General features: G+C 42.5%; 1 protein-coding gene across 2 annotated transcripts in view; it reads left to right on the top strand.

Moving 5' to 3' along the window:
- LOC109915583 (cAMP-dependent protein kinase type II-beta regulatory subunit-like) overlaps positions 1-18,277 on the top strand; it is a 91,016-nt gene that overhangs the window by 55,038 nt on the left and 17,701 nt on the right. For both annotated transcript variants that reach the window (XM_048610083.1, XM_048610084.1), the window contains exons 6-8: positions 5,850-6,003; positions 9,375-9,476; positions 11,393-11,467. In XM_048610083.1, the coding sequence (XP_048466040.1) occupies positions 5,850-6,003; positions 9,375-9,476; positions 11,393-11,467 (331 nt within the window). The remainder of the gene's footprint in view (positions 1-5,849; positions 6,004-9,374; positions 9,477-11,392; positions 11,468-18,277) is intronic.

Raw genomic sequence — 18,277 nt, 5'->3', positions numbered from 1 at the left:
TGGGCTGCAGGGTTCCCAAGCAAAATATGAGGTGCTGTTCCTGCAGCTTTCGAGTGGCATCGTTGTGGCACTGCAGGAGACCCAGGATGGACATGTCGTCCAAGGAGTGGGAGGGGGTGTTGAAATGGTTCGCGACTGGGAAGTGTAGTTGTTTGTTGCGAACCGAGCGTAGGTGTTCCGCAAAGCGGTCCCCTCTCCCCTCCCCCGACCACAACCCAAAACCAGTCCAGCTCGTCCCCGCCTCCCTAACCATTCCTCCCACTTCAAGCCCCATCCCCATCTCCTACCCACTAACCTCATCTCGCCCCCTTGACCTGTCCGTCCTCCCTGGACCGACCTATCCCCTCCCTAACTCCCCACCGATATTCACCTTTACTGGCTCCAACCCTGCCTCTTTGACCTGTCTGTCTCCTGTCCACCTACCTTCTCCTTTATCCATCTTCTATCCGCCTCCCCCTCTCTCCCTATTTATTTCAGAATCCCCTTCCCTTCCCCTATTTCTGAAGATGGATCTTGACCCGAAACGTCAGCTTTCCTGCTCCTCTGATGCTGCTTGGCCTGCTGTGTTCATCCAGCTCTACACCTTGTGACCCCAAAATATAATTACTTTGGTCAAAGATAAAATGCATTCGCTATCACTGTTCAGCCTGTATCTTCTTATGGATGACTCTTCCTGTGGTCATTATTGCTCATCCAGAGAATAAAACTACACACATTTCAATTATGTAATCTATGTCTAGTTTAGTTAAGCTGGCTGCTTTGAGTGTGCATCATTCTATCACGGTGCTACAAACTACTTTGGAATGCACCCTGCATCTTCCCATTGTTTCAAAATTGGCATAACTTTGTAAAGTGCAGTTTCATAGCCATTCCTGCCTGGGTCCTATCCAGGAAATATTTGATCAACCTCCAATGGCTTTTGTATCTCTGAGAATTGACTGTTTATGAACTGGATACGATTTTCGACCCTAAATAGCTCTTGGGATGCAAATGTCCCAAATCTTTTAATTCATTTAACCCCAACATGTAGCATTTACCTAGCATTTACTTCAGCAAAATGTGTTATTAAAAGATCCAAATGTATAGCAAAATTCCATTTTAGGTTGGAGCACACTATATTGAACATTAATGACTTTTTTTGTGACACCAATCTAACCTTAGGCTCCCAGTGACTTGCAGTTGGGTGAAAGTTGGTACATGAACTTATGCATAATTCTGATGCTGCCAGCTTGTTATTTCTTTCAGGTATCTGTCATTATATAAATCTTCCTTACAAGTGGTTTGTAAATCTGTTGATGTCCTAAATTTGAGAACTGATATATTCAGTTGGCTGCTAAAGCTGTAGATGGTATTCACTCCTGGGTCAAAATAAGTATCACAATTTCTTGAGTATAATTTGCAATGCTAAACCAGGTTAGTAATTGGTAACAAAGACACTTAGAAAATAGGAATAAGAGTACGCCATTCAGTATGATTGTGTCTGATCATCCAATTCAGTAGTTTCTTTTGATCCCCATATAGTTTGATCCCATTACCCTTAAGAACTATATCTAACTCCTCCTTGAAAACACTGTCTCTTGGCCTAAGCCGCTTTCTGTGGCAACGAATTCCACAGGCTCACCTCTCTCTCTGGGAGTGAAGAAACTCCTCATCATCTCCATCCTAAATGGCCTACTCTATATCCTCATACTTTGACCTGGGTTCTTGACTCCTTGGTCATCAAGAACAACTTTTCTGCATTTACCCTGCCTAGAGAGTAATCCTGTTAGAATTTTATAGGTTTCTGTGAGATCACCCTCATTTTTCCAAACTTTGAATGTAGTACAAATTGATCCATTCTGTCTTCATACGTCAGTCCTACCATCCCAGGAATCAGTCTGGTAAACCTTTGTGCACTTCCTCCATTGCCATAACATGCTTCTTCAGATAAGCCTAAAATTGCACACAATACTCCCGGTGTAGTCTCACCAAGGTCCTGCACAGTTGCAGTAAGACACCCTTTGCTGTTGTATTCAAATCCTCTTACTATGAAGGCCAACATCCCGTTTGCTGCCTTCATCTCCTGCTGCACCTACATCCTTACTTTCAACAAGGACAACCAGATCTCATTACATCTTCCCCTTTCCCAATCTGTCGCGATTCAGATGATAATCCGTTTTTCTGTTTTTGCCATCAAGGTGGATAACGTCTAATTTCGACACGTTACATTGTATCTCCCATGCATTTGCCCACTCACTCAACTTGTCCACATTACACTGAACAATCCCTGTATCCTCCATAGAGTTCACCCTCCCACCCAGCTTTGTGTTGCCTGCAAACTTGGAGATATTGCATTTAGATCTAAATCATTTAATGTATATTATGAATAGTTGGGGTCCAAGCACTGATTCCTGTGGTATCCCACTCGACATTGACTGCTTCTCAGAAAGTGACGCATTTATTCCTACTTTGTTTCCTGTCTATCAACCAGTTATCTATCTATGTCAGCACACTAACCCAATCCCATGCATTTTCAATGTATATGCCTGTCTCTTAATGTGAGATCTTATCTATGACCTTCTGAATATCTGAGTAAACCACATTCTCTAGTTTCCTTTTATCAACTCTACTAGATACATCCTCACAGAATTCCAGTGGATTTGCCAAGCATGATTCCACTTTCATAAATTCATGCTGATTCTGTCCAGTCCTGTTACTGTCTTCCCAAGTATTCAGCTGTGAATTTGTTCCTAATGGACTCTCGTATGTTCCCTACTCCTGATGCCAGGCTAATGAGACTATAATTCCCTGTTTTCTGCCCATTTTTACATAATGGGGTGACATCGCTCGCCTCCAATCTGTAAGAATTGTTCGGTGTCGACAGAATCTTGAAAGAAGACCAATAATGCTCGGGCTATTTCTTTCAGTACTCTGAGATGTAGAATTTGGGCCCTGGGGATTTGTAGGACAGAAGGTTTTATTTTCTAAATTTTTCTTTTTTATTCTTTTTATATCCAGAAGTGCTCTTACACACGACTGAGTTTATTTTTACATCAACCGCCCCCCCTCTACCATCAACTGTGCTTTTTTGAAATCTATTAGTCACCACCAGGAAATCACCCATGTTTTCCAATTGATTAATTTATGCGCAAAGCCCATTAAGGGCAATGTGAGCCATCAGAGGGGGAGTAGAGGTAGGGAGGAGGCTAAATCAAAATGGACATGGAAGGAGAAATAAAGCACTGTAGCCCCCACAGCGTCCACCTCTCTCTAAAGGCATCATGAGTATTGGCAGACGTGGTGTGCTGTCTTACCAAGGACAGCAGGGTATGAGGTTAGCTGGAGAAGAGGCAGACAGGTGGCAGTTTTGAACCATAGCCTGCTGCCTTACAATTTTAAAATTTTATGGTTTTTAAAAAAAAACAATCTGTTCAGAAGTGTTATGCTATGTTTCTGGTTCAGGTGGGAACCTTCTGGCTCAGTGGTAAGGACACGAACACTGCAGCACAAGAGCCCTGCCTTTAAGATTTTTGTTTTTAATTACTTAACCAGAAGTGCTCATGTACACAACAGATTTTTTTTTTTCTTTTTTTATTTTTCCCCATCACCAAATCATTTTTCTTTCCTTTATCAACCACCACCAGTAACTCACCCATGTTTTCCAATTGATGAATTTACATGCAAAGTCTGTTAATGTCAATGCAGACTATCAAAGGTAGGGGAGAGTGAGGGAAGGGACCCTTGAAGATTTTAGATATTTTCTAATCAATCTGTTCAGAGATGTTATTACACACCTATGAAGCAGACTTGAACCCAGGCCTCCTGATCTGGAGGTAAGGACACTACCAGTGTGCCACAAGGAGCCATCCCTTTTTAAGATTTTTTTTTTTCTTTTCTTATTGGTATCCAGAAGTGCTCCCCTTTTCAGATTTTGCAATCAGTTTGTATGTTCCCTACAAGCTTTCTCTTACAGTGTATTTTCCCCTATTTTATCTGTGATTAATGACTCTGGGCTTTGTGGGTATGAAGAATGCAGTTGCCAATTCTCTCTCCTTTACTGGGTCTAGGGGCCTAATCAGTAGTACAGGATCAGCCACTATTGAGTATTAACAAGAAGAGGCACCTATTTTAAATAAGATTGTAGTTTATTGCATGGTAGCAATTATGCACAAGTTACATTACTTTGTTAAACATTATGACTAAGACTACGAGGAAACCTGTGATGCAGGTCCACACTCCATGAGATCCTAAGATGATCTCCCATAATCCTGCCCGGGACATTTTCAGATTGGATAGTGCATTATGTAGTAACCCTTCTGAGAACCATAACATTATACAACAATGACTCTTTGCTTAAATGACACTGTAATTATCTAATGTACATTTTAATCTATGACTCATGTCAAAAATGAATTTTTTTTTATTTTAAATATACCTGTCTTTGCAGTCTTCTTCATTTTTAAACCATTCCAAAGTTAGATACATCCATCAACAGTAAATCTTGCCCCTTTTCAGGGGTTCATTAAAATTCAGGAAGCATTACTGACTGCACATACGTGCATATTTTAGGTTCTTATGCTCATGAAAAGTTGCATTGGATGCAGTCAGAGGAGGCATATCAAATTGATCCCTAAATAAATGGGTTGTCTTAGGAGGATCGGTTGGACAGACTGGACTTGCTTCCACTGGAAGTTAGAACACTTGATTAAAGTGCATAAGACCCTGAGGTTGTAGACTTGCTCGTTGAACTGGTGGGTTTGGTTGCAAACGTTTCGTCACCCTGTTAGGTAATATCGTCAGTGTGCCTCCGGTGGAGAGTTGGTGTTCTGTCCCACTTGTTATTTACATGCCTCAGTTTGCTGGGGTGGTTGGCATCACTTCCGGAAGTGATTATAAATAACAACCTCATCCACAACCCGAGCTACAAATCTTCTCAAAAAACTGTGTAAGACCCTGAACGGTCTGGAAAAGATATTTCCTCTTGTGAGTCGGTGCGGAATTGGAGGTCACCATTTTAAAATAGGGGTCACCCTATCAGGACAGAGCTGAGGAGAAGGTTTTTCTTTTCTGTCTTTGAGGATTCTGTGACGTTGGAACACCCTACCTCAAACTGGTGGAGGCCAGGTCATTGAACAGTTTGATGTTGAAAATATCCAAAAGTATTCAGAGATATTATTACACATTTCTGGAGCAGGTGGGATTTGAAACCGGGACTCCAGGCTCAGGAGTAGGGACGTTACACAGAGCTACGAGAACCCTTGACGTTGAATACTTTTACAGAGGAGGACGAAAGATTCCTGCGAGGCAAGGGAATCCAGGGTTATTGGGGATAAGATGGGAATATGAAATTGTTACAGCCATGATCTTACTGAACAGTGAGGCAGACTTGAGAAGCTGAACTGTCCATTTCTGCACTAGTTTTATACGTTTATAAATTAGGGTATTTATGCTCCATTTCCTGGTCGTCACTCTGCACTTGCTGGAGGCGCTTGTATTAGCCTGATCCTATGGGAGACAACTCCTGTTGAGTGTCTCTGCCTCTGCTGTCCAATTAAGCATGCTACTGGGTTCTTCAGACTGCCAGCCCAGTCAGAGGGCCTGAAGCTTCGGAAGGGAAGCAGTTCCACCAGGAGAGTTGGGGTGCGTGCTATGCCATTTTCAGACAACCTCAGAAGAGCTTGAATTGTTTTTTTTTCAAAACCGGCTCTGACATAACTGCTTGCCTGATTAGGTGCATTCCCCAGCAATTCAGAGCCTATGGTAATCCTGAATTATTTTTTGTTGCAAATATCTGATTTAAACCAGGTTTATTTGCTTTTGAAATGCGAGGAAGCATTTCTTTAATACAGATCATTGTTGACATTTCACAGGGGAACGTACAATATATTTGTCAATGTGGATGGAATGCAAAGATGTGTTGGTACCTATGATAATCGTGGCAGCTTTGGTGAGCTGGCATTGATGTATAATACTCCCAGAGCAGCTACCATCATTGCTACCTCCGTTGGAGCACTGTGGGGTCTGGTAAGTGTTCACAAACTTTTGGATTTTATAAATAAATGCATTTTGTGTTGTCCAGTCAGTGAAGTTCAGTACACGACATGTTGAAAAACTGAAAATCTTATAACAGTTATCCATCTGAAAGCAATTATTCACTGAATTGAAACCAGCCCATTAAAATAGAATGAATATTTAAAGATTCTGCATAATAGTGTCAGATTACCCTACTGGTCCTAAAATGCTCAGTATGTGGTACAATGCTCTTCCATATTTTTGACATATTGTACATGGAAAATTCTGGCTTAATGGCAGCTTGGAGTGCAATGGGTCATCTGACAGTACAGAAGTGGTAGAAAAATATTGGGTTTTTTTTTCCTGCATGACTGCATGAAACCATGGCAAGGTCATTTATCACTCACTTTGGTGCATTTCTCCTAGATCCACTTAAGTATTTGGCCTGATGATGCTTCAGCAATATTTGGTAGGGAGGCCAGATTTTTGAGCCAGTGCCAATGGCAGAATGAAAACATGTTCAAGATAGTGCGTGACTTGGAAGTGGCTAGTGAGTCAAATAGGAAAACAAAATGGTTGTGTGTTCAAACAACATCTTTATGAGCACCATTTTAAATAGTGAAAGAACAATCAGCAGTTAAAGATGAAATCTTTGCTAAGTATAACAGTGATTGATTGATTTGATTTCATTGTCACTTGGACCTAAGTACAGTGAAAAGCTTTGTTTGTGGGCAGTACAGGCAGACCATAGTAAGCAAGGACATACAGATCATAAAGTGAAAAATACTTGGACAGAGTAAGGCATACAGGTTACACCATGTAGGACGTGCAGGAGGCGAGGACAGCATTAACAAGATCAGCACTATTTGAAGTTAGAGTCCATTCATCAGCCTAATAATGGTAGGGAAGAAGCTGTTCCTGAACCTGTTGGTGCATGTATTCAAGCTTCTGTAACTTCTGCCTGATGGAAGAGGTTGTAGGAGAGCATTACAGGGGTGGGATGGGTCTTTGATGTTGGCAGCCTTTCTGTGGCAATGAGAGGCACAAATGGAGTCCATAGATGGGAAGTTGGCTTCCATGATGTTCTGGGCTGTGCATACACCCTTCTGTAGTTTCTCAGGGTCCTGGGCAGAACAGTTGGCTTAGCAGGACAGTATACTTTGTATGGTGTAGCTGTCCTTATGGACATGCCAAATCTCCTGCACCGCCTGGGGAAGAAGAGGCGTCCTTTTGACTTCTTGGCTGTCACATCTATATGGGAGGTCCAGGACAGGCCGTTGGTTATCGTCACTCCTAAGAACTTCTTACGGTCTCAACCCTGTCAACCTCTGCTCTGTTGATGTAGATGGGGGCGTGTTCTCCTTTCTGAAGTCAGTGATCAGACCTTTAGTTTTGCTGACATTGAGAGAGATGTTGCACCATGTCACCAAGCCCTCTATGTCCTTTCTGTATTCTGACTCATCGTTGTTTGATATCCATCCTGCCACAGTAGTGTCATCAGCAAACTTGTAGATGCCGTTCATTCAGAATTTGGCAACACAGTCTTGGGTGTACAGGGAGTATAGTTGGGGGCTGCTAACACTGGAGTCCACTAAGGATGCATTGAGTGTTAGTGTGGAGGAGGTGATGTATTCTATCCTCACTGATTGCAGTCTGTGGGTCAGAAAGCTGAGGATCCAGGTGCAGAGCCGAGACCTAGGTCTTAAAGTTTTGTCTGAAAGGGATAATGGTGTTGGAGGCGGAGCTGTAGTCGATGAGCAGGTGTCCTTGTTGTCCAGATGTTCCAGGGATGAGTGCAGGACTGGGGAAATGGCATCTGCTGTGGACCTGACATGTTGGCAAATTGCAGGGAATTGAGGTGGGCAGGGAGACTGGAGTTGATGTGGGCCACAACCAGCCTCTCGAAGCACTTCATGATTATGGGGGTCAGAGCCACTGGGCGGTAGTCATTAAGGCACGTTGCATGTACTGGAATGATGGTGGTCTTATTGAACAGGTGGGGACTTCAGCTTGTAGGAGGTCAAGGTTAAAGATGTCAGTGAATACCTCTGACATCTGGTCTGCACAGGATCTAAGTGCATGGCCGGGGACTCTGTCCAGGCCCGTTGCTTTGCTTGTGTTGACTCCCAGGAAGACCGTGCTGATGTCTGCAGCAGTGATGGAGGGAACAGATGTGTCAAGGGCTGTTGGGGCAGATGACACCATGCTGCTGCCATTCTGCTCTAACCAAGCATTGAGCGCATCTTTGTCTGCTACCTTCCTTGGCTTCATTTTGTGTCCCATTTATGTTGTTTAGGCATTACCACAGGCAGCGGGAGTCTGTATGGTTGGTTTTGGGCCTCTAACTTGATCTGGTAGTGCCTCTTGGCATCTCTGATGGCTTTGAGGAGGTCATATCTGGATTTCCTTTATAGGTCTGTGTCATCCAGCCTGAATGGTGTATGCCTGGCCTTCAGTAGGGAATGGATTTTCCGGTTCATCCAAGGTTTCCGGTTGGGGAATACCTAGATTGACTTCTTTTTGCTAATTACCTCTGTCACAGTGGTTGCGTACTTTTCTAAGTTGTCTGCTGAGTACTGGAATACGGTCCAGTCCACTGAGTCCAAGCAATCCTGGAGATGCTCTTCCACTGCCTTGGACCAGCATTGTATTTCTTTGTGCAAAGGATCCTCCCCTCTCAGTTTCTGCTTGTAAGCGGGCTGGAGGAAAACAATGTTGTGATCTGATTTTCCAAAGTGTGGACAGGGGATGGAGCGGTAGCCGTCTTTGGTTGTTTAGCAGTGGTCCAGGATGTTCGGTCCTGTAGTGGGGAGGTGGGAGGGGAAGCCATTATTCGAGATATGTTACTGTTACAGAGCGTAAATTTAGCTGTCCATTGGAGACAACTAGAGGAACGTTAGTAAAATATGTTGTATTGTAATGAAAGCAGGACAAAGAAAATATAGACTATAAAGGATAATGATGATAGTTAGGCACTTGAACTAATGCTGTCTTAGTGCGTGAAACCTAAAATTTTCTCGGAGAAGTAGCTCCGTGGCAATGAGATATATATTCAGCCCTGTTTTCAATATCAAATCCAGTGACTTGAGGCACTTTTCCACCTGGAGGGAGATGTGCAGTAGGCTATTGATGTGCGCCATCTTGTGGCTAACTTTGGCATTGCTGATATGTTTGGGACGACCAAGGTAAGGTAGTGAATTCAATAGGGAAAAGGAATTTTACCTAATTTTTGCTGATTTGTGTTAGCATATTGTACTCCACTATATACTAGCTGGTGAAATTTGATTGAAGCGTTCAAGAAAGTTTGCACATTAATAAAACTGAAAACAATTCTGCTGTTTTAAATTGGCTGCATAAATTTTTAACTAGGTACAATTTTTTAGGACAGGACAACGTTTCGTAGAATTATTGTCAAAAACAATGCCAAAAAGAGGAAATTGTATGAAGAATTTGTCCAGTCGCTGCCCCTTCTAAAATCACTAGAAGTAAGTAATTTTTTTTATTTGCGAATTTTGATTCCATGTACCAGTGAATTGTGACAGAAACTGAAAGTGCTAGAGAAACTCAGTGGGTCTGGCAGCATTTGTGAAGAGAAAAATAGAGTGAATGTTTTGATTCCAGTGACCCTCCAATAGAAGTGAAAGCAGCTGGGAAAGGATGGTAGTTATGTTGATGTTGGGGTTTAGGTTGGAGTTGAGGTTGAGAGTGGGTGGCTCAGGAGAAGACAAAGGAGTGAGTTGTATAGACTGAGATGGCACCCAGAAAGAGAGAGGAAGAAACAGAAGCAGACTGAGGAATTACTGACAGTAAGTAAGCTGGGAAAGAAGTAATTTCTGCCTGCTAACGGGAAGTGTGAATAGTTAAAAATGCACTGGCTGTGTTGGGAACAGAACAGGGCCTGGGATATGGGGTGGGTAGCAAACATGGAGGTAGGTGTTGAGTCCTGAGGGCTGTAAGGTATTTAAGCAGAAGATGAGGTGGTATTCCTCCAGCTTGCTTTGAGCTTTGAGACAGCAATGTTGGAAGGGAACGTGATGGTGGGTTGAAGTGGCAGGCAACTGGAAGCTCAGTCGTTTTTACAGAGAGCAGAACTGTTCCACAATGCTGTCACCAAGTCTGCATTTCATCTTCCCAATGTACGTTGTGAGTAGCAAATACAGTAGGCTAGATTGAATGAAGTGCAGGTAAATTGATACTTCACTTGGAAGATGTATCTGGGGCCTTGGATGACGAGGAAGGAGGTAAACTGGCAAATGTTGCACCTTCTGGAAAAGCCAAGGGGATTTGAGGAGCTGTTGGGAGTGGGGGAGCAATTGAACAGCATGTGTTGGTGGGAACACTCCCTCTAGAATGGGACTGACAAGGGACAGCAGAGGAGGGGAATGTGTCTGGAGGTGGTGGAAATGATCCTTTGGATATGGCGGTTGTTGGAGTGGAAGATGAGGACAAGGGAGGGAAGGGAAGTGGGGAGGGCAGAAGGATGAGACGTGGGTCGAACATGGCTGACAGCCCTGTTAACCACAGTTGACTTCTACAATTATCTTGAGTATAAATCTTCACATTTACCTTTCGAGGGTTAGGCTGGCCACTGATATCCATGACAAATCCATTAACTCACAGTTCATATAACCACACATCTCCACACCCCATGTCCTCATCATCGTCAGAAATCCCACCATTTCCCAGCTACTTTCAGTTCTAATGAAGGCTTACTTGACTTTGGATGCTAGCTCTGTTTTTTTTCTCCACAGATGCTCCAAATCTGCTGAGTTTCTCGAACACTTCTGTTTTTGTTTCAAATCTCTGGTATCTGCAGTTCTTTGTTTCATTATATTAATGAATTGTGTTTGGATAATCTATTGAAACTATAATTTTGTCCTTTTGAGCTTTGTTCTGAGTTTTAAAAACAAAACAAAAAAAAAATTTAATTCATGTAAATTGATACAGCTGACAAATCTGGGCTTCCCAGAATTCAGCTTTGTTTCAGATTATGTATTTCTTGATTGAAATACTGAGAACAGATTTAAGGAATAAATATTTATTATTCACCAATTTCTTTCGGAAACTATTGACAAAATAGGCTTGAGGTCAAAATTAATCATAAGTAAAAATGGAAAGTAGTGAAAATACTGAGCAGGTTCTGACGGTCTCTGTGGAGAAGAAGGTAGCATTAAAGTTTCGGGTCTGTGCCCTTTCATCAGAACTGGGAAAGAATCACAGGCCTGAAGTATTTACTCTGTTTCTGTCCATGGATGCTGCCATAACCTGGTGAGTATTTCCAACTTTTTTTCTATCTTTTTGTTTCGGATTTCCAGCATCTGCAATATTCTGCATTTCAAACTTGTTCATACTTGTGTGAAACTGTGCAACCAATAACAAATTGATTGTTTCAAATCCTAAGCTAGGGGAACGAATGAAGGTAGTCGATGTATTCGGAACTAAAACGTACCAGGATGAAGAGCGAATAATTGCTCAGGTGCTCATCTTCTTTCCTTCTGTTGCATTGAATTTAATTCTTGTGGCTTCAAAAGCGTAGAAATTTTAAACCGTTGAGACATTAAGATTAAAATGTTGTCTGTTTACTGGGTAAAATATATTTCCATAAATGATGGTTCAATTTTGAATGGTTGGAGCGTTTTGACCCAAGATGAACGTTTTTGCTTATTTATGATTATAAAAAATGGTAACTCAAATTTACTACCTTCATTAGCCGAGGCAAAGAGTTTAAGAACAGGGAGCTTACGCTGGAATTGTATGCAAGTTGTTTAGACCACCTAGAGAGTATTGTGTGCAGTTCAAGAATCCACGTTATTAGAGGGATATGATTGCACTGGAGAGTTGCAGAGGATATTTAGCAGGATGTTGCCTGGGCTGGAGAGTTTTAGCTGTGAAGAAAGAATGGACAGACTGATGGTGTTTACTTGGAGTAGAAGAAACTGAGGAAAGACATGATTCAGATGTATAAAATTATGAGGGGTAGACAGGAAGGAACTTTTTCCCCTTGGTGGAAGGATCTATGACCAGGAGGCACAGATTTAAGACAAGGGGCAGAAGGTTTAAAGAAAACGAGGAAATTTTTTTCACTGAAGGTGGTAGGAGTCTGGAACTCACTGACGAGTGAGGCAGAAACCGTCAACATTTAAGCACTATTTAGGAGAGCTCTTGGGATTCCAAGTCCTGGAAAATGAGATTAGAATGTTAGGTGGATGTTTTTGACTGGCACATATTTGATGGACTGAAGGGCCTTTTGCTGTTCTTTAGACCTCTATGACTCTCTGTGAAGAATGGTACCAGGAATCAGAAATGTCAGTCAGTTATTTAGACGCACTGGACAAGCTGGGATTGTGTTTGGAGCAGAGAAAATTAGAGAGTCTGAGGATAAGGAATGGCACATCTAAAACACAGATGAGGAGAAATTACTTCTCTCAAAAAGTCCTGAATCTGTAGAATTCACACTAGAGTCTGGTGGATGCTGGAACGTTGAATAAAGCTTTGGAGGAGAGAGAATTTTAATTAGTAATAGGTTGAAGGAGCATGGAGAATGGGCAGGAAAGTGGAGTTGAGGCTGAGATGAGATTAGCTGTGATCACATCAAATGGCAGAACAGGCTCATGCGTCTGAATGGACTATTCCTCTTTGGTATGTTCTTAAGGCTTCGATCAAATTATTCACCAGTGACAAGTGATTCTTCCAAAGTAAATAAGGAAAAGCTGTTCAGAGATAGAAGGGACAGGAACTAAAGGGCACAGGTTCAAGATGATTCGGTGAAAGAACCTCGGGTGACGAGAAATGTATTTTTATAAACCACGTTGCTGTGTTCCAGAATGCACAGCTTGAAGTTAGTAACTTTCAAAAAGAAAATTGGATAAATATTTAATGAGAAAACATTAACAAGACTTTGGGAAAAGAGCAAGGGAGTGGGATTAATTGGACAATTCTACCAAAGAGTAAGCTTTGGAAAGATGGGTCAAAATGCAGCCTTCTGTGCTGTATCATTCAACATCTCTATGATTTAAATATGATGGTGACAGTACTAAATTTGTGGTATTAAAGCTAGTAATTATTAATTATAGCTATGAAATCTACCAGCCAACCAATACAGGCTCCATTTCGGATAAATTTAAGTTATTCCCGTTGCAGTCTCTATAATTAAAAGCTATTACAGTACTGCAGTTCAGTTATAACACATAATTGCACTGTGCTATCACTCTGCGACCTCTGAATTCTGCTGTTCCTTTCTCTGTGCCTGTCTTGTTTAATTTGTCATTTTGTTCTATGTTGCTTCGCTCTTCTGTTTGACTCAAATTGTGGGCAGGAGGATGGAACGCAATTAGCACTTGAACAGAAGGCTGAGTTATGGGCAGCACCTCCAGGTTCAGATGGAAGTTCAAAGTCCGCTTTGGGGCTTGGCAAATGGATAGGTTAGAGGTAGTCTCATCATAGGACCCCATTTGGTAAGTGGTGTTAGAAGCAGTGGCACTATAACTCTCCTATGAAGCATTGGCTCAGTTAAAGAAACCACGTTTGAACGAACCATACTGGCATGGTGGGTAACGGAGGAGAGAGATGCGTAGGAGCGGAGTCTGATGCTCCTGATTAAATAGCCTCCTGTGGATTTGTGGTCTGTTGGGAGAATGGGACAAGCATGCTTGGCCTTCCTGATTCTAGGTCAATCTGTTGCTCCAGTGCAAAGTCTCCTCTTAATGGCCATTAAAATGTGCAAGAAAACTGCCAGGGTGGCAGAACGCAACCAAAATCAGTGTAGTTGGCTTTCATAGGATCATTAGAACCCTTGTAGTGCAGAAAAGAGGCCATTCATCCATGGATCCTGTGCTGATCCTCGAAACAGCATTCTACTCAGGACCACAGAGAGTGAAAGATCAATTGTTTCTTGTGCAGGAGATCAAAAGGTGGATCTTCATAAGTTGGACAGCATTGCCAGACTACTGGGAAGCTGCACTCTGATCGATCTGTGGTACAGGAAAACCATTGGACTTAATTTATTCACTCCACTGTCTCCATCCATTGTTCCATACATTAGTGCCCTCTTGTATCTCTCTTCATGCAACATCTAATGTTTTACAATTACATTCATCCTTGACCTTCTATTCGATTTGTTTATGCAGCGTATCAAAAAATATTTAAAATAGAGTAACAGCAGTGTAAAATTGTGACTCTGTTGGTTCCTTTATTTAAACAAGCTGACTTAAAGGGATTCATTAAAGTTGGATTCAGGTTTTCCATTCACAAGTTGGATTGATGCAACCTATCCTCAGCGTTATTACTTTTTTCTAAGATGGCACAATGAGCTTTTTAGTGTTTAATTACCTGAAATTTCTCTCAATTTGACTTCGCAAATGTACTTTCTAAACCTATTAACACAACTATGTAGTGACAGCAATAACAACTGTGTGAACAAACTAATGGGTCTAAAGGCAAGTAAGCCCCCTGATCCTGATGGCCTGTTTCCCAGGATCCTAAAAGAGGTAGCTTCAGAGATAGTGGATTCAGAGATAGTTGTAATTTTACAAAACCCCTTGGAATCTGGAGAAGTACCAGAGGATTGGAAAACTGCCAATGTGACAGCCTATTCAAAAACAAGGGATGCAAAAATTGGATAACTATAAACCAATTAGCCTAACATCTATTGTTGGAGAAGTATTGGACTCGACTATTAAGGAAGTAAAGCAGAACATTTTAAGAAAACATGATCTAATCCAGCAAATTCAGCATGGCTTCATGAAAGGGAAGTCGTGTCTGATTAATTTATTACTTTTGATGGGGGTCTCAACCAGAGCAGATAAAGGACAACCAATAGATGTATTGAGTTAGGATTTCCAGAAGGCATTTGGCAAGGTACCTCACAAAAGGTAAGTCCTAAGATAACAGCCCACTGTTTTGGAGGTGATATATTGGCCTGGATTGAAAATTAGCTCAGGGGTAGAACACAGTGAGTGAGGTTAAGGGGTTCTTTTTTAGGTTGGCAATCTGTGACCAGTGGGGTTACGTAGAGATCAATGCTGGGGCCATAACTGTTTACAATGTATTGACGCTTTGGAGGGACGAAGCAAATATACTGTAGCCAAATTTGCAGCTGACACAAACTGATAAAGGCAGGTTGCGAGGTGGATACAAACAGTTTACAGAAAGATATTGATAGGTTAAATAAGTGGGCAAAAAGTTGGCAGATGGATTATGATGTGTGAAAATGTGAAGTTGTTCATTTTGGAAAGGAGTGCAAAAGAACAGCATTATTTAAGTAAAGAAAACTGCAGAAAGCTGCAACACAAAGGGACTTGGGGGTACTTGTAAATGAAACACAGAAAGCCAACACACAAATGTGGCAGGGAATCTGGAAAGCTAATGGAATGTAGGCTCTTATTTCAAAGGTGGTTGGAGTGTAAGAGTGGGGACATCTTACTGCAGCTGTACAACGTGCTGGTGAGACCACACCTGGACTACAGTTTTGGTTCCCTTATTTGGGGAATAATTTCAGTGGAGGCAATTCAGAGAAGGTTCATGAGGATGATGCCTGGTATGGAGGGATTGTCTTATGAGCAAAGACTATACAGGTTGGGAGTCTACTGACTGGAGTTTACAACAATGAGAGGTGATCTCTCATTGAGACATGTAGAATTCTTAAGGGGCTTGACACAGTAAATGCTGAGAGGATGTTTTTCCCTTTTGGGAGAGCCTACTATCAAAGGGCATAGTCTCAGAAGAAAGTGGCACCAATTTAAGACTGAAATGAGGAGTTGAGAGCTTGTAGCTCCTTGCCACGGAGAACTATAGGGGTAGATTCCTTATGTATCATTAAGGCTGAGATAGTCAAGAATCGTGGGTTACAGGGAAAATGCAAGAAAGTGGATGTGAATAATGTTGGATCAGCCATGGTCCTAGCGAATGGTGGAGCAGGCTCGAGGGGCCAAATGCTGTACACCTTTTCCTTCTTCTCGTGGTCCTCTGATGTGGCACCTTTTTAAGGTCCTGAATCATCACAAATTTGATATGTTCACATAAGGAAATACTGGCTTGGATGACTAAAAGCTTGATCAGAATTTAAGAAATTGTCTTAAAGGAAGGAAATGAGGTAGAAATGCTCCACTGCCTCGAACTATAATTGATCTTGACTCTGCGTGCAGCGCTGCTATTAATAAATAGTACATTGCACAGCATAAATTTTCTCCTGAACAGGAGGCTGAACTTTAGAGCGTCTGCGTTAGATATCCGTTATGACTGCAGCAGTTTCCACTGCAGGGTAAAGGACATTCTTCAATACTGTCAGTTTTCATGTACATCATTGTGAGGTTTAACACTCCTTCCTTGGTTTGCTGTCGAAATTGTTGATTGTCATGAGAAAAAAGCCTAGTGCAAACTAAATTGGTTAAATCCATTTCCACATGAGTATGTCCCTCTGAGGAGGGAATAGAAGCCTTGTGTCTGAGTGTGCAGCAGATCTGGTAACTGAGAGCTGTATCTGCTAATTTTCAGATAGAATATCTGGAACCCTGGCATTGTTTGGCAGCCTTTTGGATAACTTATTAGTCTATGCAATGGGGTGGACAAAAAAAAAGCTCACCAGTCTGCAGGAGGCCCAGCTAACTATGGCTGATGGACCACCATTTACATTGCAGCTGTAAGGTTGGCAACAGAAGGACATTGCAGAACATTATGTTGGCTTGACGGATTAGTGGAGCTCTGTGCGATGAATGAATAGCTGCTGAAAAAGATGTGCTAGATAACAGATAACAGCAATGCCCATTACAGAGGGACCATTTCACATTCTCCTGGATTATAATTCCACTAGCAGACAGTTCACTTCACTTGTTGTGAGAGTGTTGAGCTTGGCTGTGGTGTTATTGTTGGTCTCATTGATGTTGAAAAGTCATCCTGCTATTTCATTACATTTAATTTGATAGCTGGTGATCACAGTCAGTCTTCTACCAACCAGGTTCTTGCTGTCCATCTCAGGTGGGTGGATATGTATCATTAAAAAAGGTAGCCTACTGCCCCACCAGAGGACTGAACATTCGAGACCACTACGACACGACCATCAAAGATGCCTACCGCTCAATTCTCCACCCACACTTCGGAAAATCCGATCACAGCACTGCGTTCCTCCTCCCAGCTTACAAGCTGAAGCTGAAACGGGAGAATCTTTCATGAAAAGAAGTACAATGCTGGTCCGAGGCAGCGGAAGACCGTCTCCGGGACTGCTTGGACTCAGTGGTCTGGACCGTGTTCAAGCGTTAAACTGAAAACGTCGATGAGCACGCCACCACCATCACTGACTTATTAGTGAATGCGTGGAGGACTGTATGCCAAGGAAGTCAATCCGAGTTTTCCCCACCGTAAACCTTGGATGAACCAGGAAATCCAGTCTCTACTGAAGACCAGACGTGCAGCATTCAAGTCGGGTGACCTAGACAAATACAGAAAATCCAGATATGACCTCCACAAAGCTATCGGGGAGGCCAAGTTAGAGGCCCAGACCTACCAAACAGACTCCCGTTGTCTATGGCAAGGCCTAAACGACATTACGGTTTACAAAATCAAACAGTGTAAGATAGCCAAAAATGACACATCCCTTCCTGATGCACTCAATGCTTTCTACGCTCGGTTTGAGCAGAATACCACCGGCATGGCAATGCCTGTCCCGACAGCCCCAGATACACTGGTTCTCTCTGTCGCCGCGTCAGAAGTCAGATTGGTCTTCCTGGGAGTCAACCCAAGGAAAGTGATGGGCCCTGATGGTGTCCCTGGCTGAGCACTTAGATGCTGTGTGAACCAATAGGCAGAGGTATTCACCGACATCTTCAACCTCTCCCTCCTAAAAGCCAAAGTCCCCAGGTGCTTCAAGAAGACCACCATCATCCACATACCTAAGAAAGCACATGCAGTGTGCCTTAATGACTACTGCCCAATAGCTCTGACTTCATGATTATTGAAGTGCTTCAAGAGGCTTGTCATGGCCCACATCAATTCCAGTCTCCTAACCTGCCTCGATCCCCTACAATTTGCCGACCGACATAAAGATCCACAGAGGATGCCATATCCCTAGCCCTGCACTCATCGCTGGAACACCTGGACAACAAAGACACCTACGTCAGACTCCTCATTGAAGGCTGAGCTGTAGTCAACACCATTATCCCCTCCAGACTGATTTCTAAACTGAGACACCTTGGTCTCAGCTCTGCCCTCTGCAGCTGGATCCTCAGCTTTCTGACCCATAGGCCACCATCAGTGAGGATAGGTAACTGCACCTCCTCCACAATAACAGTCAACA

This window comes from Rhincodon typus, chromosome 22 (assembly GCF_021869965.1).
Source record: "Rhincodon typus isolate 14 chromosome 22, sRhiTyp1.1, whole genome shotgun sequence".
Taxonomy (NCBI): Eukaryota; Metazoa; Chordata; class Chondrichthyes; order Orectolobiformes; family Rhincodontidae; genus Rhincodon; species Rhincodon typus.
The sequence above is the reverse complement of the archived record's forward strand: the minus strand, read 5'-3'. Positions and strand labels throughout refer to the sequence as shown.